The 22,015-nt window shown below is 31.2% G+C and overlaps 1 protein-coding gene across 2 annotated transcripts in view; it reads left to right on the plus strand.

The window, feature by feature from the left end:
- Ncam2 (neural cell adhesion molecule 2) overlaps nt 1-22,015 on the plus strand; it is a 508,956-nt gene that overhangs the window by 365,607 nt on the left and 121,334 nt on the right. For both annotated transcript variants that reach the window (XM_047565378.1, XM_047565377.1), the window contains exons 10-11: nt 4,471-4,658; nt 9,398-9,494. In XM_047565378.1, coding sequence (XP_047421334.1) covers nt 4,471-4,658; nt 9,398-9,494 — 285 coding nt within the window. The remainder of the gene's footprint in view (nt 1-4,470; nt 4,659-9,397; nt 9,495-22,015) is intronic.

The following is a 22,015-nucleotide window of genomic DNA, read 5'->3' on the forward strand; positions in this document are numbered from 1 at the left end:
AGGAGTGAGGCATATTGGGGTCTGTCTGTCCTTTTGCCATTTTCTGTGCTTGGTGCTTAAACTTTCTGGGAGTTGTGCAAGTCTACTCTTTGTTTATGATTTTCTATTTGGCTATTCTTCCCATTCCTAAAAGTTGATCTTAAATTATCCCTTTATTGTACTAAAGTTTTTCTGTCCCTTTATGTCCTTATTATTGCTGTATATATTTTAGAGTTCTAATATTTGATACATACATGTTTAGAATTATCTCTCCAACTGAATTGACCCTTTGTCCTTACATAATGACCCTCCCTCTCTCTTTTACTGCTTTATTTACAGGCTCTTTTTATCAAGGTGTAGCTACCACTGCTTTCGTTTTCATTCCATTGCCATGGAATATCTTATTTTCATATGGTATCCTTAGAAATGAAAAGTTTTTCTTGTAAGAAACATTCAGTTGATACTAGTGATTTTTTTAACTCAACAATCATTTTATGCCTTTTATGTGGATAATTTAACCAATTTACTTTGAAGTTAATATATCAATATTTAAGAATTTACTATAAGCATTTTGAAACCTATTTTATTATTCTATTATATTCCTTTTCAGTCTTTTTCCTTCCTTGGCAATTATCTTTATGCTTACATGATTTAGAGTGTTTTGATCCTTTTTTAACTAATTTTTTATGTGTTTATCACAGTTTTTTGCATTGAAGTTACCATGAACCTTCATGACAATCTTTTTATTTATGTTTAAATAATGGGAAATCCCAAAGACTGAATTCATAGATCAATTCAGAAAAATTTCAGAATACAAATCTGCATACAGAATTCAGTAGTGTTGCTATATACCAACAATTACTTACCTGTTTTTAAAATTGAGAAAGCAATCTTATTTATGATAGCCATAAAACTACCTAGAAATTAATTTAACCAAAAATTAAAAGATCTTTACAGTGAAAAATGAAACTGAAGAGAATATAAAAATATGGGGAAAATTCCATGTTCATAATTTGGAAGAATCAATGTTGTTAAATGTTTATACTACACTAAATTATTTATAGGTTCAGTGTAATCCCCATTAAAATATGAATGGCATTATTCACAGAAATAAATAAAATCATCGTTTTTTACAGACTCACAAAAAGATCACAGAAAGCCAAAACAATTTTAAGAAAACAAAGAAAATAATAGACATTACATAACCTTACTTCAAAGTACTACATTGCTGCAGTAATCAAAGCAACATGGCATTGGGTAAAAACATTGCTAAATGTTACAGAATAAGGAGCCTAGAAATCCACCCATATATGACAGCCAACGGACTTTTTTATAAGGATGTTAGGTATACTCATTGAAGAATACAGTGTTTTCAATTAAGTATACTGGTAAAATTTGATATACATATGCCAAATAATTAAACTAAATATCTCTCAATTATTTTTTACAAAAGTCAAACCTAAATGAACTAAATACCAATATTTAAGACCTAAACCTATGAAATTACTAGAGGAAAATGTAGAAAAATACTTCAAGATATTAAAATAGGAACATTTGGTTTCTGGTACAAAATTCTAAACCAAAGCAAAAGGAGACAAATGGGATTATATCAAACTATAAAGTTCCTGAACAGCCTGGAAAACAACCAACAGAGTAAAGAAAAAACCTATGGAATGGGAGAAAATATTTGAAAATTTTGCATCTGACAAGAGGATGATATCTAGGGTATATACTCAATAACAAAATATTCAAGTATCTCTATTAAAAATAGGCAATAGACCTAAAAATTTTAAATAAATAAACAATATTCAAATGGCTAATAGGTATGTGGAAACCTTCTGCATATCACTAATCCATCAGGGAAATACATATCAAGACCAGAATATCATCTCATCTCATTAAGAATGGCTGTTATAAAACATACAAAAGTGCTGTTGAGAATATGGAGAAATTGGAATCCTTAACACAATTTTTGACTGGAATGTAAAATTAGTAAAACCATTATGGAAAATAGTAAGGATTGTCCACAAAATATTTAAACAAGAACTGCCATATAATCCAGCAGTCCTACTACTTAATGAAAATTGAATTAGTAAAGAGACACTTACACTCTCATGTTTATTGTAGCACTATTCACAACAGATAGGAAAAAGGAACAACCAAGCTGTATATGAACTCATGAGAAGATAAAGAAAACATGGTAAATATATTTACACAGTAAATAATCTTAGGCCTAAAAATAGATGAAATCTTGTCATTTTCTACAACAGGGAATGAACTGATGAGCATTTTGTTAAGTGAAATGGGCTAGGAACCGAGAAGTAAAACATAATCTCACTCATATGAGGAATCTAAAGCAGTTGCTATCATAAAATTTGATAGTAGAATGGGGGTTATGAGAAGTGAGAGAGAATGTTTGAAGGGAAGGATTTGAATACTTTGATCATTTGGTGTTGAGTTACAATTAAATAGGAGAAAGAGATTCCAGTGTGCTATTATACACTAGGATGATTATTGGTAACAATTAATGTAGTGTTCATTTCAAAATCTGTAAGAAAAATTTGACTGTTTTTACCACATATATATGTATATATGTGTATACACACATATATATAACATGATTTAAACATCATACAATATTTACATTTATTAAAGCATTTTATAGTACTACATTCATACATATTTTTGTTTTTGCTCAGTTTTAATATGATTTAATTTAAATTAATTAAAAATGAATGCATTTCAAAAATATATGTCTTAAAAAGACATGCTGTATATCATATAAAAACATCATATATATGTGAAATGGATTCTAAAAGTGCTTCTGGACTTGTACTACGGATTATAATCCTTATATTACACATCTAATACACAATGAGCAAATTTAACAAATAATGTAGATCATATTGAAGTAACTGAGGGCAGTAAACAAAATGTTCAAAGGTAGGAAAATGAAAATGTGTATTTTATGATCGAGTGTTAAGTTCTAAGCAGTTATTTCAGCAACAGTAATCAGAATTTACACTGATTATTTATCAGTACTTAAGCTTCAACTTAAATTGGATTTATGTTTTTATTTTGAAATAATAATTATTCCTCTCAAATAATTATACAGTCAGGAAATTGAGACTCAAATAGGTTACTCTGTTTGTGTGTCTTCAAAATTAGGATTTTGCAATAAAATGATGTAAACTTACAGGGGAAAAGAGAGAGTCTCTCTCTCTCCCTTAAATCTTTTGTAGACTTCTTGGTTAAATCCAGGAACTCAATTTATAGAATAACTGATTAACATGATAAAAATGTAATAGTTTCATTAATTTACATATACATGGGGGGTCTTCACAAAATAATAAAATTTTAAATATGAAGTTCTAAATCATGATGCTTTCATATATTCTAGTTCAAGCACAATAAATTTGTGAGGGAATGGCAGGATGAATGTTTCTCTGGACTAATCTGGTAAGTTCCAGAATGTTACTAAGGTATATATGGGCACTATAGAAACTAGTGGAATATAGCGCTATTTCACAGTTTGATTATTTAAGTTAACTTCGGCCCAGTCATCACACTGGTTTTTTTAGGTTTTTATCCAACCTTGTTATGCAGAGGACATCCCTCCAGAAAGGATCTTGGTGGCTTGCTTCTTGAATCTGATGATCCTTCCTCCAGTGACAGTTGCTCATGTGATTTCAGTAAAGCAATTGCGAATATTTTGAAATGGCATTTCTTAAATTCTCCAATGTAGTATCTGTTTTCCCTTAACTCCCATAATAGAAGACTGCTGCAGAGAACTAAGAAAAGATGAGGAATCATGGGGAATGATTGGTTTTTAATTAATTATTATAAACTGATTTAGAATATTCATTTCAATAAAATTAAATATGTAGATACTTTAATATTTGTTTACTTGTGATGTAATCAAAGGAATTCATACCTCCTTCACATGTATAAAAAATTTGTTATGACAAGGGTCTGATTAAATGACACAATAACCATTGGTTTTATTAAATTTATCCTAAAATCATGCTTTATAATGTGAATATTTCCAGAAACACTTTCTATATGTGTAGGTAGACATGAATTACATTCATAAATATTCTTAGCAAATTGTTTAGAGCAAATTTAACTAAATATTGTTTAATGTTTTAATAATGACCAGGATTTTATTCACATTCAAAATATTAAAATTGTGTGGTGAAATATTCAAATATTATATGTTTTCATGAGTTTCGATGTTACATATTAGTATATAAAATTAGCACTATGGCTTTTTTGAAGTTGAATAAAACTTACTAATATTCATATTAAATGATTATCTTAATGTTTTTTAAAATATTTTTTGTTGTTGATGGACCTTTATTTAATTAACTTATTTATTCATATGCAATGCTGAGAATCGAACCCAGTGGCACACACATGCTAAGCGTGTGCTCTGCCACTGAGCTACAACCCCAGCCCCATTTCTTAATGTTTTGTTACATTATTTTACAGATGCTCCGAAGTTTATATCAAACCAAACGATTTATTACTCTTGGGAAGGAAATCCAATCAATATAAGTTGTGATGTGAACTCAAATCCACCAGCATCAATCCATTGGCGGAAAGAGAAGTTAGTCTTACCGGCTAGAAATACTACTAATTTAAAGACCTATAGTGCAGGAAGAAAGATGATCTTAGAGGTAAGTCTTCATGTGGATATCAATAATATATGTTGTTTTAACATGTATCTACTGTTTTAAATATATTTGAATAAGTTTACGTGTATTATAATGACATCATTTGTATGTTTCACATTTTATTTATTAAAGGTTGGTTTTATGTATTTAGATAATTATGTGTTTATTTTGAATATTTAAGTGTTTACTTGTATAGAAATATTGGCATCGGGCAAATACCTAATTTTCATGGATTTACTTCTGCAGAGAAAAACATGATCAGGGAAAATATCAGGAAAAAAATTAATAATTTGACAATTTCCAAGGGCCTGAAGTTCATCATTAGTTTTGATGCTTTCACTGATTCAGTTTTGGTAATTTTGCTCTTTTCTGACTGGAATATGTACAATCTGATAGCTACATATTTATAATTCTAGTGTAGGTTCCTAAATAAGCCAAGTTTACTTATTTCACTTCATTGTGTATTTCTGATTGGAAAGAACTGTTTTATACTGAAATGTGACTATTTGAATAGGATTCTTTTTTATTTGTAATTGCAGATCTGTGTCTGTGTGCATGTTAATACCCAGTGCTCATACTAGTCTATGACAATGATTATTGTCCTTTGTAATTTATGATGCTATTGGAAAAATTAGTGATCTTGTTATAGACTTATTCAGATGAAAACTGATAACATTTTCCAGTAATTCAAGTTTACATAAATCTAAAAAATACACCTCTTTAGTGTACATTTTAATACCTGATATTCATACTATTGTAACTTTTGATGTTCTCTTTGGTGCCACAATATCTCTTCTACCTGGTAGCTGGGTTTAATAAAATGTTTGATTGGTAGAATAATTTGACCATCATAGCTCTATATATTTGGAAAAGTAACTAATAATAAATCTTTTTGTCTAAGTCTATTTCAGTTTAAATCAGTTTCTTTAAAATTGTATTAGAAGAACTAGCTTTTGGTGAATTGACATGGATATCAATTTCACAAATACTTCTTTACTTCTAAGAAGCTAGATTTAACTTCAGTTTTGATTAGTATATTGGCTTCCTCCTCTGTCATAATACAGTATCAAAGACTGGATGATTTAAACAACAAAAACGTATATTCTTATATCTGGAACCTGGAGGTTCAGCATCAATGTGCTGGCAAGATTGGTGTCTGGAGAGGACTTTCTCCTTAACCTCTCCTTAACCTCTAGCTGGCAATTTTTCAGCTCTGTCCTCACTTGGCCTTTCTTCTGCACATACAAACAGAAAGAGGAAGGCAGACAAACAGACCCAGAGCTCTGTTGCCTATTCCTCTCATCAGAATACAAGTCTTATTAGATTAAGCCCCAACCTTATGACCATATTAACCTAAATTACTTCCTTACAGTTATTTTCTCCAAATATATTTACACTGGAAATGAGGGATTCAGTACTCATGAAGTTGAGGGGAGCACTCTGTAGGGTCTCTTTACTTGCAACTCTTAGTTCCTATGTGGGCTCTTTGGCTGAATCTCAGAAGCCAACCAATACAAGAGTGGATTAGCAAGAGATATGTATAAAAGTTTTATTAATTTTACATGTACATGTGGATCTTCACAAATTACTGAAGCATGATACTACTTTTATACTATTAGAGAAAGAACAATAATTTCGTAAAGGAATGACAGGAGCAATGAGTATGTGGACTAGGTAGTTAATTCTAGCAATGTAACTGAAGGTACATAGAGGAATAGAAGCTATTAAAAGATAAAGATTACATAGGTTATATATTCAGGTTCATTGCACCCTAGTTACCAGACTCTGGTGATTAAGGCTATTTTCCATTCTTCGTATTAAAAGACATCTCTCCCCCAAAAATCTTTATGGTTTCCTGCTTGTAGAAAAATACAGGCATATGGTTGTTCCTCAAGTGATTTCAGCTTGAAACAATCAATATACCAATTTGGCATATTTTGTGATAGTATCTTTTAACTCTTTCAAGTCCATATCAGGTAGATTTCAGTTCCTTCTTAATGACAGGCTGTTGTTTAATTTCTGCTTTAGTCATTTTAACACATTTGAATTTCTGAGGCATCTCATAAATTTTCATTGTTAATGCCAAGAAACATTTTATAAATACAAGATTTAACTACTTAATTTATATACAGATCTTATGATATTTCAAATTCTGCCTGAATGGTTTTTCTCTCCATCACAAAGTGAGAAAATAAGTAATTTTTGTTTACATGAAGCCAGGTGATCTGTTGGGTAAAGCACTGACTTTGAACAAACACTTTTTTTGTATATAAACTGTTTACACAAATTAAATATAAATCTTGAATAAAAATATATAATTTGGGAATATCAAAGTTTGAAAGCAAAATATAACAACAATAACCCAAAATAAAGAGGTACAAAAAAGATTATTAATTTTTAGTTGTTAGCATACATATTACCTTTCATCATCTTTACATAATAATTATTATAATAGCCACATAAGTGCTGATTTTTAAAAAATATCTAATAAAATATAGAAAAATAAATTGATTTTAAAATTAATGATTGGTCAATTATAGATTTTTTGAGTTTTTTAATTTTTCCTTTTCTTCTAATTTGTTGCATATATTTAACCTCTTAAATGGGTGAATTTTAATATATAACCAAATATTCTGGGAGTCATTTGGGTGCATGCCAAAAAATTCATCTGTAAGGACCAGCAATACTTTTTTTCTAAGTTTTTCCTTTTTATCTGAACATATCCTGAGGCACTCACACCGATTTTTAATATGTGGGCCAAAATCGATGGCAGGAAATTTCTAATCAGTTATTTGGAATAATATTCACTTTTGGATCATCCGTATCATGTCCTAAGTAAAGATTCTGACTATCATATGTAAGATTTTATCACCATAGAATACATGGAAAGAATAAATCAGTTTCATACAGACTTAGGAAAAATAAGCCAACCCCCTATATTAATATTGGGTTATCAACTTTTATTTTGATGTTCAAAAGTAATTTTTAATTCACTGTGTTGTGTCAAAGCCTAACTTCACAAATTAAATTTATTTGAACTGGATATTTAAAAGTAAAAATTATTTTGTGAGTAGATATTCTTAATATTTTCTGAGTATTATCAGGACTTTGCACATCTTAAATATTTAAATATTTACTGAGTGCTTTATAATAAATGCTGTTTTTGTGAATTATATTTTGATAATTTTAAAAATATTTTAGTATGCTAAATTTGCATATCGAAACCCTGGACTTTAGCTTCATATTGCACGCCTTAGAATACATCAAAAACACTCCAGGTTAAATCTTGAGCTATGCTTTGCTATGATGGGTATTTTCTCTATTTGTTAACCATATATCATGATAGCAGAATTACTTATGTAAGGTTTAATTGTAAAGTTTTTGCCTATTGGCAACTGAACTCCCTAGAGGAAGTGAATTGAGCCTTTTAAAAATGTTTCCAATGTAAAAGGGAATATTTAAAACTTCGATCTTAAGGATCTGTGCAGGTGTAATAATTCTTTGTTGTGGCTATCCTGCCTCTGCATTGTATTGATTCAATAAATAACATTCTTCTCTATGCATATTCGAAATCTTTCCCACATGCCTGGAGAATATGAAAGATTATAAAATTGTTTTAAAGTTTAATTAGCCTGTTTTATTTAATGCTGCATATGAGAAAAATGCATATTCAAATCACTTAGGAGTACTTATATAAGAGCTGTTAAAACTTCTGAGCCTTTAGCCTATGATTTGATCCTAGATGGACAGCTGACTAGAAAATGAATGACACAGCTTTTTTGTACTTGCTCAGAATTTTCATCTTCAATGGACCTCAAAATTGCTCTCTTAGTTAATAGCCTCCCATTAGCACCAAATCATTTTTCTCTCTTTTGGGATAAAGTTGAAATTAGCAGCTACTCTTATTGTAAGCATATTCTATCTTAAAAATAGTTGCTGAAATTGAAAATTATATCTATTATCATCATCAAATCTCTTTTCTGAATTGATACTTGAGAATTTCTGCACATTAGAATTACAGGGTTGGTTCCACTGTTCACTAGTTGAATCCCCAAAGGATAACTTAATTTTGGATTTCAAATGCATAAAGATCAAGGTCAGCAATTTCTCACCTAAACTGAAAGAGAATGATAGAAATTGAATGGAAACAGAAGCAAGATACTGTTATTAGATATGAAGAAAAAAAATGCCTGTATACTGTGCACAAGGACAATACTTTCCTGCAAAATAATTTCCTGGAATGATTTTTGAAGAATTATTCCTCAGCTTATGGCAGTATTTTTGTTCAAGAAATGGGAAGAAATCTTACATATTTTGAGCCTTTCTTGAACTTTAAATCAGTCCCTCTCAGGTTAAAATATAAAGCAAAGTTAACACTGCTTTGGGTATAAACTTCATATTTTCAAGTTCACACCTGCATTGGTTAAGCTTTTATTTTCATCATTTTTTAAAAATATTTTACCTATAGTAAGGTCTAATAATTTTTCTATTCATAGATGCATCCAAACGGTAACACTAATCCAGTTAATGAATTAATAGAGAAATTGTGATTTTCCTAGTCCTATGGATAATGCAGATTTGTAGATTACATTTAAAAGAATTTATAATATGTATTGGTACTTGATTAAGAAAAGTGCAAGGAAGTAAATAATTCAGCATATGTGCAAAGGGTAGGCATGCTAGAGTGTCTTTTAACTTCTTTGTTGTTTCAGCATTTTAACTTTAACTATTTATTATTTTAGATTGCACCTACATCAGATAATGACTTTGGAAGATACAACTGCACAGCCACTAACCGTATAGGAACCAGATTTCAAGAATATATTCTTGCTTTAGCTGGTAAGTCTGGCACAATAATATTCTCTGAGACAAAAAATTTAAATTGATAAAATGGCATCATTTAATTCTACATGTCAACAAAGATTATGTTTACCATTCTCACAAGTCATAGTACAGGTTGCTTGTTACCTGAAAGTCTGAAGCAGTGATATACAGTGAGGACCTTAATGATGTTTACTGATCAAGGATGTTTTTCATTTTTTATTCTAATTGGCCCACATGTGTAAATGAGACCCTTGTGAATGAAGTATACAGCATGCTTTAAGAAATCAAATTACAATAAAGTAAAATCAAATAAAGTAAAAATCTAGTCAAAATAATTAAAAAAATAAAACACCGAGAGAAAATGAGGTATGATTTATCTATTTTAAACTTTTTATCTTTAAAGTAAAAATTAGAATCTTATTTTTAAAGAAAAATAGAAAATACAAAGTTAAATAATTTTCTTGAAAATATTCTAGTTAGGGTACATACAATATGCCTGTTTTGCTTCTAAATCTTGAAGATATAGAAACAATAACTCAAAGAGTAAAAATTAATTTTACCTGGCAATTAGGCTATGATTTTAGTGGGATGTATATTTATAGAATTTATCATTAGGTTTGACAAGACTGATAAAAAGAAATCTGAAAATACCCTTATGAAATTGTTAGAGTTCAGATGGAAAAATGTCTTTCAAAAGAAGATAGGAAAATATCAGCAAATAACTTTAGTTTTATGTTTTAATAGAATTGTACCATCGGTGAAGAAATTTTAAAATCATTTTCTAAGTAAAGTTCTTATACATGTGTAACTTACTTTTAGTAATTTTTTTTTATCACCCTCTCACATTTTCTTAGGTTTTAGTCATGGTAGTCTGGCTTCATTGTTTCATGGTAAGAGGATCTGGCAGAATGGCAGAGCAAAAGTACTCATCTCAAGGCTGGGAAAGTAGAACCCAGGCAGGGCAGAGAGGATTGCTGGAGCCTGATCAGGGTGGGAGAGGTCCATATAAGCTGCCAGTTGGTTGGGGAAACGAATAATAAAGAATGACTGATTTTTTCCAGAGGTATTGGTTAAATTAGCATATATATGTATATGTATAATTAGTATATTCCTTTTTAGTGTGTGTGTGTGTGGAGGGGTGTGTGTGTGTGTGTGTATATATATGTCTTATTAGTGTTTATGTGTATATATATATATATACATATATATATATATATATATATGGCATAAAAAGAGAAAACACTAAAATGTTCCTGTGCTAACAAATTGGTATCCAAGGTACAGGTATGAACTCTCATTTTCATGCACATGGATGAATACAGAAATGAAAAAATAAGTAAAAGAGTATATGTGCATATCTGTGTATTGTTCTCAAACATTTTTACAAAGAGCTTCTCTGTTCTGGGATTGTCATTTAAAAAGCAATTTCTGAGGTAGTTCTATCCAGAGAGAACACAGAAGATTTAATACTCCTAGAAGTCATATCTTTTTCCTAAATATCATTACTCAGAGTAACTAGGGCTCCTTGTGTGAATGGCTGTTCCCACACTGGAACAGAGATATAAAAGATAAGTTTGGAAGAGCTTGTAGTGTCATAAAGCAAAAGCAAACAAAAGCAAATTAAACACATAACATCCATAACAAACAATATAATATTTTTCATTAATTCATCCAAGAATCTTCAATGGTTCCTAAAGTAACTTTGTGAACATCAAATGGAAAAAAAAAAAACATAAGTAGAAATAGTTCAAAGTACATATCTTCAAATTATGAATTTATTATAAAAAGAAATATAGTAACATTACATTTGATTAACCTAACATCTCAGGTGAGATTTTCGTGGGGAGGGAATAAGTAACCCTCTGAGGTGTGTGCTGGCTGGAAATAAAAGTCTGAAAAAGTAATATCAAGAAATAAAGCAAAAGACACTGAAAATATTTTTTAAAGCAGGGACTTGATGGGTGGCAAAGACCTGCTGGGTCTGATCCTAACAAAGGGAAAAAGTCCATGAATACTTTATTTATAGGGAAACATAGTAAAGGAATTTATTGTGAGGAGAGCTTCTTCAAGGTAAATAAGAATCAGGAGGCTTTGTGGAAGATGGCCTGATTGAGGACTTATCACTTGGACAGTAATTCTTCCTCCTCCAGGCAACTGGCACCTCAAGGCTTTTTAGCTGCACTGGTATTTCTTTTACCCAAGGCTGTCAGGCGTCTAAATTCAAAGCTATTGAACCCATAAATTCCACACCAGTCATGGAATCTGCCCCATTAACAGCAAGTACCTGCAATTGGGTGTGTCTTTCTACACCTTGTCCTGGAAAGATTCCCAGATGAGGCAATCAAGCTGTTCAAGTATATGGAATTCAAAGCAATAGTTTATTTGTTGCTCCCAACAGTAACAGGTAAAAAAATAAGCAAAGGAACCAAATTTAGCATCACCAATAATGAGAAAATTATACTTTTGTACTAACAGAAAGAGGCAACCAAATAACTGATAATAATGTCTGTGATGCTTCTTTCAAAACACTTAATTAGAATCTAGTGTAGGATATTTGTAACAAATCCAAACAAATATCCTACTTAGATTCTATACCAAATTGAGGTTAGTTACTAAAAAACTAACCTTCAAAATATCAGACATGAAAAATAAGGAAAGGTTAGAGACTCATCAGTGTAAAGGATTGTAAAGACCTGACAAATAAATGCTGACCAAGGTTCTAAACTGTGTCATTTTGCTTTAAAAGATGTTATTGGTATGGTGAATAAACTTTGATTGTGGTCTATGGAATGGATGACAACTTAATAATTTTATGACATTTGTATAGTGGTATGTATTTTATAATAAATGTACACAGAAGTTGGTATCATGCCAACTTACTCTAAATGGTTCAGAGTTTTTAAAAAATATTGCTGTGTACTTCTTTGAAAATTTTCTATAAAATTATATTAGTACAAAATCAAACTAAAGCCAGATGTTGTGGTGCTTTCTTGCATTCCCGGTGGCTTGGGAGACTGAGGCAGGATGATCTCAAGTTCAAAGCCAGCCTCCGCAATTTAGTGAGTTACTAAGCAACTCAGTGAGACCCTGTCTCTAAATAAAATACAAAAAAGGGCTGGTGAATGTAGCTCAGTGAATAAGTGCCCCTGAGTTCAATCCCTGGTACACAGGAAAAAAGCAAACTAAAAATTGAAAGAATCTAAGATCAATAATCAAACATGTATAAATAGAGCAGCTTTACAAAAGCAAAATAATTGTGATAATAAGTAGCATTCTTATATTTTATTTGTTCTTTCAATTATATAAGATGATAGAGTATACTTCAACATACCTATACAAACATGAAGTATGTCTTCCTCTAATTATGATCCAGGGTTTTAAGTTGTATATGATGTGGAAATTCACTGTTGGTGTATTGTCTACATAGTGTAATTTTAGATTCATTCTACTGTCTTTCCTATTCCTATCCCCCTTTGTTTCCTTTATTCCCTTTATCTAACTTACTGAACTTCTATTCTTCCTCTAACCCCATTCCTTATAGTAGTGTAGCATCCACATATCAGAGAGAACATTTGACCTTTGTTTTTGGATATGGGCTTATTTCACTTAACATGATAGTCTCCATATTCCTCCATTTACCTGAAAATGTCATAAAGTCATTCTTTTCTATTTCTGAGTAATATTCCATTGGTTATATGTACCATATTTTCTTTATCCACAGAAAGGGCACCTAGGTTGGTTCCATTGCTTAGTTATTGTGAATTGAGCTGCTATAAACATTGATGTGACTATGTCACTGTAGTATGCTGATTTTAAATTCCTTGGATGTATACATAGGAGTGGTATAAAATGGTCAAATGATGTTCCATTCCTAGTGTTTTGAGGAATCTCTGTATTGCTTTCCAGAGTGGTTGCACCAATTTTCAGTGCCACCAACAATGTATGAGTGCACCTCTATCCTCACATCCTGGCCAACATTTGTTGATGCTTGTATTCTTGATAACTTCCTTTCTGACTGGAGTGAGATGAAATATCAGTGTAGTTTTAATTCACATTTCTCTAACTGCTAGTGGTTTTGCACACTTTTTCATCTATTTGATGATCTTTCATATTTCTTCCTCTGTGAATTGTCTGTTCAATTCCTTTGCCCATTTATGTTTTGAGTTATTTGTTTTCTTGGTGTGGTTTTTGAGTTCTTTATATATCCTGGAAATTAGTGCAGTATCTGAGGTTCAGGTGATAAAGATTTTGTCCTATTCTGTGGGCTCTCTCTTTACCTTCTTTATTGTGAATAAGCTTTTTAGTTTGTTACCACCCCATTTAGTGATTTTTGATTTTTCCTCTTTTGCATTAGGAATCTTGGTAATGAATTTGGTTCCTAAGCTGACATGTTGGAGGGTTGAGCCTACATTTTCTTCTAGTAAGTGCAGGGTTTCTGGTCTATTGTCTTGGTCTTTTATCCACTTTGTGTTGAATTTTATGCAAGGAGAGAGATGGAGTACAATTGTATTTGGCTACATATAGATTTCCAGTTTTCCATCACCATTTGTTGAAGAGTCTAGATAATAGTAGAATTCTTTTTTTTGGGGGGGGGAGTACAGGGGATTGAACACTCAGGGGCGCTGAACCACTGAATCACATCCCCCTTTTTTTTTGTATTTTATCTAGAGACAGGGTCTCACTGAGTTACTTAGCACCTCACTAAGTTGCTGAGGCTGGCTTTGAACTCACGATCCTCCTGCCTCAGCCTCTCAAGCCACTGGGATTATAAGCATGTGCCACCATGCCTGTCATTATAATAGCATTCTTTTTTTTTAAGTTTTAAAATTTGTTCTAAATAGTTATACATGACAGTAGAATACATTTGTGCACTTTGATATATATATATAGTAGCATTCTTGATAAAACTAATCTACATCTTTTTGTGTATACACATAGATTGTTATGTGACTTTACAGATGATAGCAATTTATCAGAAGGAATATGTTATATTATATAATAGTTTAGACAAAGACTGCACATGTTCTCCAATATGTGGATATAAGTTTAGTCTAAAATTTAACAATGTTTAGGTGAAATCTTGGAATAAATATATTGTCTACATTGCCTTTAATAATTAAGAGACAATCCTTATATCAGTACAATTTATAATATATTGTGGAAATTAGATATACAAACTTTGGCCTCCTATACTCCTATACTCATGAGCTGAATATTTCAAGCCTCACTCCACTTTGTCATTATCTCTACTGGGGTAGAGCTGCTGGATAAAGTGTAGTAAGTTTGCAAGGCATTATTAGCTAAATTGAATCATGAATAGTTATCAAAGTTCTAATAGCTAAATGAAACACATGAAGTATTTATACCAATCTAAAAGATAGAAGATAGGTTTATAAATTATGGAGTAACATATATATATATATATATATAATTGTTATTACACCTACTGTTATTATTTAAACAATGAGTATGATGAAATATTGACTACCTAAGGGACTTCCTTGAGCAGAGTCATCCTGAAGGCCTATAATTTTGTTATACCATTTCTCCCATGTGATCTTAATGGTTCCTATTTTTAAAATAAATTTGTTTAATTTCAGTTGACCACAAATGTTCATATGTATGTGGTTATGTTGTAATAATTACACATATGTGTACAATGTGCCATGGTCACATAAGGATAATTAGCATTTCCATCTCTTTAAATGTTTATCATTTCTTTCTATTCAGAAACTTTGAAATGCTCTTCTAGTTCTTCCTAAAATATAAATATAAATTATTATGAAAATACTAACATACAGAATAAGGATAGAATTTTAAAGGCCCCCATAGGAAAATAACTGGTAACATTTAGAGGGAAACCAATCCAGATCACAGGTGATCTCCCAAACCATACCCTCAAAGGTAGGAAGTCTTGGAATAATGTATACCAAACTCTGAAAGAAAATGGATTCCAACCAAGAATACCATGCTCAGCAAAATTAAGGTTCAGAATTGATGATGAAATAAAATCCTTCCATGATAAACAAAAGTTAAAAGAATTCACAACTGGAAAGTCTGCACTACAAAACATACTCAATAAGATATTTCATGAAGAAGAAATGAAAAATAAAAGTGAAAACCAATGGAGAAACTATACTAACTAAAACAACAGTGTATCAGTCAAGAACAAATTTAAATTAAAACCCAGAAATAAATCAAAATAACAGGGAATAAAAATACTGTCAATAGTAACATTGAATGTATATGGCCTAAACTCACAATCAAAGACAGACTGGCAGATGGGATTAAAAATAAGACCCAACAATATACTGTCTCCTAGAGATTCACCTTATAGGCAAAGACATCTACAGATTGAAAGTAAAAGGATGTGAAAAACATTCCATACATACACATGGATCTCATAAACAAACAGGGGTTTCTATCTTCATATCAGATGAAGTTAACTTCAAGTCAAAGATACTAATAAAGGATAAAGAAAGACATTTCATACTAATTAAGGGAATTATATATCAACAAGACATAACAATAATAAATATTTATGCCCCAAACAATAAAGCATCTATGTACATGAAACAAACTCTTTTAAATTTTAGGAACCATATAGACCACAATACAATAATACTGGGTGTCTTTGACACACCTCTCTCATGACTGGATAGATATTCCAAACAAAAACTAAATAAAGAAGCTATAGAACTCAAAATCACAATTAATAATTTAGTCTTTAGAGACTTATATAGAATATTTCATCCATCAATGACTAAATACACTTTCTTTTCAACAGCACATGGATTCTTCTCAAAACCAAACCACATCTTAGGCCACAAAAGAACTCCTAGCAAATGAAAAACATACAGGTAATACCTCATAACCTATCAGATCATAATGAAATTAAATTAGATATCAATGATGAAATTAAAAAAACAGAATCTATTCTAACACCAGGAGACTAAATAATACACTTTTGAGTGACAAATAGATTGAAGAAGAAATCAAGAATAAAATTTTAAAAAATACTTATAGATAAATGAGAATAGTAGTACAACTCATCAAAATCTCTGGGGCACTATAAAGGCTGTGCTACAAGCAAAGGTCATTGCATCAAGTTCATTTATTAAAAAAATAGAAAGTCATCAAATAAATGACCTAAAATTACATTTCAAAGCTCTAGGAAAAGAAAAACAAATCAATACAAAAGCAGTAGAAAACAGGAAATAATCAAAATCAGAGCTGAAATCAATGAAATTGAAACAAAAGAAACAATTCAAAAAACTGACTAAACAAATGTTTGTTCTTTAAAAAAAAATCAATGCAATTGTTAAGCCCTTAACCAAGCTAACAAAGAGAAACAACAATCTTAAATTACTAAAATTCACTATGAAAAGGAAATATCATGACATACACTACTGAAATACAGACGATAACTTATTTTGAAAATGTATACTCTAAAAATCTTAAAGACATTGACAGATTTCTAGAGACATATGACCTACCCAAATTGAATCAGGAGGATATGGAAAATTTAAACAGATAAATTTCAAGCAATGAAATTGTAGATGCCATCAAAAGCTTACCAACAAAGAAAAACACAGGACCATAGAGTTGCACCAATCTTCCTCAAATTATTCCTTGAAATACAAAAGGAGGGAACCCTTCCTGGCTCATTGTATGAAGCTAGTATCACCCTGATAACAAAATCAGAGAAAGAAACATCAAGGAAAGAAAATTTCAGACTGATATCCCCAATGAACATAGATGGAAAAATTCTTAATAAAATAATAGCAAATCACATACAAAACTTTATTAAAAAGATAGTGCAGGGCTGGGGTTGTGACTCAGTGGTAGAGTGCTTACCTAGCATGTGTGAGGCACTGGGTTCTTTTCTCAACACCACATGTAAATAAATGAATAAATGTCCATTGACAAATAAAATACAGTTCAAAAAAAAAAAAAAAGAAAAAGAAAAGATAGTGAATTGTGATGAAGGGGAGTTCATCCCAGGGATGTCCATTTGGTTCAACATACAGAAAATAATAAATGTAATTCATCACATTAATGGATTTAAAGACAAGAATCACATAATTATCTCAATAGATGCACAAAAAGCATTTGACAAAATACAGCACCCATTCATGTTCAAAACACTAGAAAAACTAGGAATAGTAGGAACCTATTTCAAAATTGTATAAGCTATATGTAGTAAACCCAAAGCCAACATCATTTTAGATGGAGAAAAATTGAAAGCATTCCCTCTATAAAACTGCAACAAGACAAGGATGCCCTCTTTTAACACTTCTATTCAACATAGCCTTGTAAACTCTTGTCAGAGCAATTAGACAAAAGAACAAAATTAAAAGGATACAAATAGGAAAAGAAAAACTGAAACTATCACTATTTGCCAATGACATGATTCTATATTTAGAAGACCCAAAAAAATCTACTAGAAAACTTTTAGAACTAATAAATGAATTCAGCAAAGTAACAGGATATGAAATTAACACCCATTAATCAATTGTGTTCTGATGCATTAATGATGAATCAATTGAAAAAGAAATTAGGAAAACTATCCCAGTCACAATACCCTCAAATAATTTTACTAATTTGAATATTTGGGAGTCAATTTAACAAAAGTGCCAAAATATTTCTACAATGAAAACTGCAGAAAACTAAAGAAAGAAACTGAAGAAGACCTTAGAAGTTGAAAAGATCTCACATGTTCTTGGATAGGGAGAATTAATATTGTCAAAATGGCAATACTAGCAAAAGTGCTACACATTTAATACAATTCCTGTTAAGGTTCTGATGATGTTCTTCATAGAAATAGATAAAGGAGTCATGAAATTCACTTGGAAAAATAAGAGACCCAGAATATCCAAAGCAATCCTCAGAAAGAAAAGTGAAGCAGGAGGCATTGCAATACCAAACCTCAAATTATACTACAGAACTATGATAACAAAAGCAGCATGATATTGGTACCAAATCAGACATGAAGACAGTGGTGCAGAATAGAAGAAACAGAGACAAAAATCACATAAATACAGTTATCTCATACCAGACAAAGACACCATGAATATACATAGGAGAAAAGAGAGCCTCTTTAACAAATGGTGCTGGGAAAACTGGAAATTCATATGTAAAAAAATGAAATTATACTTGTCTCTCACCCTGCAAAAAACTCAACTCTACATGGATCAACAACCTAGGCATTAGACCACAGACCATGCACCTACTTGGGGAAAAAAAAAATAGACTCAAGTCTTCATCATGTTGTCTTAAGAACCAAATTGCTCAATAAGACTCATAAAGCATAAGAAATAAAATCAAGAATCAATAAATGGGATTGCATCAAAATAAAAAGCTTCTTCACAGTAAAGGAAACAATCAAGAACATGAAAAGAGAGCCTACAGAATGGGAGAAAATCTTTGCCACCTGCACCTTGGATAGAGCATTAATCTCCAGCATAAAAACTCAAAAAACTTAACACTAAAAAAACAAATAACTCAATTAATAAATGGGCAAATGAACTGAACAAATACTTCACAGAAGAATAAATACAAATGGTCAACAAATACATGAAAAAATGTTCAAAATCACTAGCAATTAGAGAAATGTAAATAAAAACTGCACTAAGATTTCATTTCACTCCAATCAGAATGACTATTGTCAAGAATACAAGTAACAATAGATGTTGGCCAGTATGTAGGAAAAAAGATACACTTCTACATTGCTGGTAGGACTGCAAGTTGGTGAAACCACTATGGAAAGCAGTATGGAGATTCCTCAGAAAACTTGGAAGGTAACCACTATTTGACCCAGTCATCCCACACCTTGGCCTATACCCGAAGGACTTACAATGAGCATACTATAGTGACACAGCCACATCAATAGCAGTTCAATTCATTATAGCTAAGCTATGGAATCAACCTAGGTGCCCATAAATAGATAAATGGATAAAGAAAATGTGTTACATAAATACACTGGAATATTTGTCATAAAAAAGAATGAAATTGTAGCATCTGATGGTAAATGGATGGAACTGGAGGCTATCATGCTAAGTGAAACAAGCCCATACCAGAAAAACCAAAGGCCAAATATTCTCTCTGATATGCAGATGCTGACTCACAATAGGTAGGGGGTTGGGGGTGGGGATTGAAGTTTCACCCAACTGGACAAGAGGGGAATGGGGGAAAGAATTGGGATATGGGTATGGGAAAGAGAGTAAATTGAATTGACATAACTTTCCAATGTTCATGTATGAATACAACATCACTGTAACTCCACATCTTGTACAACCACAAGAATGGGAAGTAATACTCCATCTATATATGATATATTAAAATACATTTTATAGTCATATGTAACTAAAAAGAACAACAAAAGAAGACAAAAATAATAAAACATATTAGAAATAAAGAAATAAAATATATAATAAATTAATGTGAACTATTAAACACCTCACTGGGTTGGGGAATAGTAGAAAACTTATTTTACTTTTTCATTCTATTTCTTTTACTTTCTCACAACTAATTCCAACAAACAATTATTGTTTTGCTAAACTGAATTTTTAAAAATAAAATGCATATATCTATGCATTACTTAATATCAGAAAGTCCTTAAACAACATCTTTCTATTAAACCCTGGCTTTATATTTTGAGCAGTCATTGATTCAGACATTTGATTTTTGTCCTGTCATTTGAAAATTGAAAAATTAAATTTCTATGATTTTATGGGAAGATGATTAGGGATACTTGATAATTTTGCTTGGACTTTTTAACAACTTATTAAAATACAATAAGAGAAATACAGACATATATTTTCTAAAGATTTTCCCATGAAATTATTTCATAGATGGATCTTCTAGGTAATAATCCCATTTTCTAACTGGAAGCTGTACTTCCTTATAATGTTTGTTACAAGCATATTATGTATGTATATCTACATCTATAATCATGGATTATGGTTGTAGGTCACATAAGAAATATAATTTTACCTACCTAGTGTATTATTCCTTCCTTACAGGTTTATACCTACTAAAGATTGTGATCCTTTGTCAAAGCATGCTGCATATTTTTGGTTTTAATTATTTTAAAAGACCAATACTCTAACTTTTAAAATTTATTATAAATAAATTTCATTCATTTATTTAAAAATATTTTATCATTTTTCTGCTATATTTCAATTGAAATATTAAAATATTCCTACCTTAACCTTAAAACAATGATACCATTTTTGCTTAATTAACACACTTTTATGATAATGTCACCTTCTCCTGGGCAATTTTAGGGAAGTGCCTCATCTATGAACTGCCATCAGGTATTACATCCTGCAGCTGGGAGTGGGTACCTTGGTCCTGGGTGGGTTTGGGGGCCATGTTCCATAGTAGACTCTGAGATCTGTCTGATGAAACTGTTGTAAGAGCTGTGTAAGTTAATGATACATTCAAAGCATCCAGTATATGGCAAATACCCACAAAGATATTAATTGGCTGTTGTTATGGCCAAATTTTAGTTTGCATTGTTTGCTTTTATGTAGATGTAATGTGTTGATGTCTTTTTAGTTATACAAAGATGTAGACATCTTGGACCAATTAGTAATAAAATAAAATAATGACCTTGCTTACTCTGGGCAGTGTGTTTCTATTAAGTAATATAATCTGTTTGATTTCACCACTATTTTTTTCCTTATAGTAGCTTGTTCTACATCTTTTTCCCACTCTTAAGGGTGCTTCAGAATTGATTCTGTTAACCTCAACTCAGTATGTAATACTTACCCCTATTAAATCTCAGCTTGTCAGTTTTGACTCATCTTTTTAACCTACCGAGACCTTGTCAAATCCAATATTTTAACTTTCTGTTCAAGATTGATTTAATTCACAAATATCATGAAGCAGTTATCCATACTTTCAGTCAAGTCATGGAAAGGGCTATAAAAGTCACTTTTGAGAACAGAAACCTGCTTATAGGTTAAGCTGGATCAATTGACCGAACTTCTGTAGATAGGGAATTATAGTAGATCTACTGGTCCTTGTGCTCAGATGGTATCTTATCCAGAAGTAGCTTAACAATAGATCTTTTGAAAAAACACTCTCTTCAGCTGAATATAAAGCCAGGTTTTCTGAAATGATTTACCCTGGAAAACTCTATATCTTGCTCTTTTTAAAAAAATTTTCTCAGTAAACATGAGATAAGCAGTGATAGTCAGAAGCTATTCACAGCACTGTCTTGATTTTCCCATTCTTGTATTGCAGTGAAAAAAGGAAATTAGGTGACATTATTTTCAGGGAATCTGTGCTTGCATGGATTCCTAATCTCTGGGAAACTTACTAACACAACGAATGAAATTAGTGAGTTTCTGTTAAGCCCCAGACACTGTTCTAGATCTTGGGAATCTGAAGATGAATAATATATAAAGCAGCTGCAGTTCAAAAGTAAGGGTTGTAGTAAAAGTGTAAATCAAAGTCCTGAGAACCCGAAATTGAGTTCTGACTGGAAGCTTCAGATATAGATTAGCTTTACAATTAGGCAATAACAA

The sequence above is a fragment of the Sciurus carolinensis genome, chromosome 9 (assembly GCF_902686445.1).
Source record: "Sciurus carolinensis chromosome 9, mSciCar1.2, whole genome shotgun sequence".
In the NCBI taxonomy this organism is placed as follows: domain Eukaryota; kingdom Metazoa; phylum Chordata; class Mammalia; order Rodentia; family Sciuridae; genus Sciurus; species Sciurus carolinensis.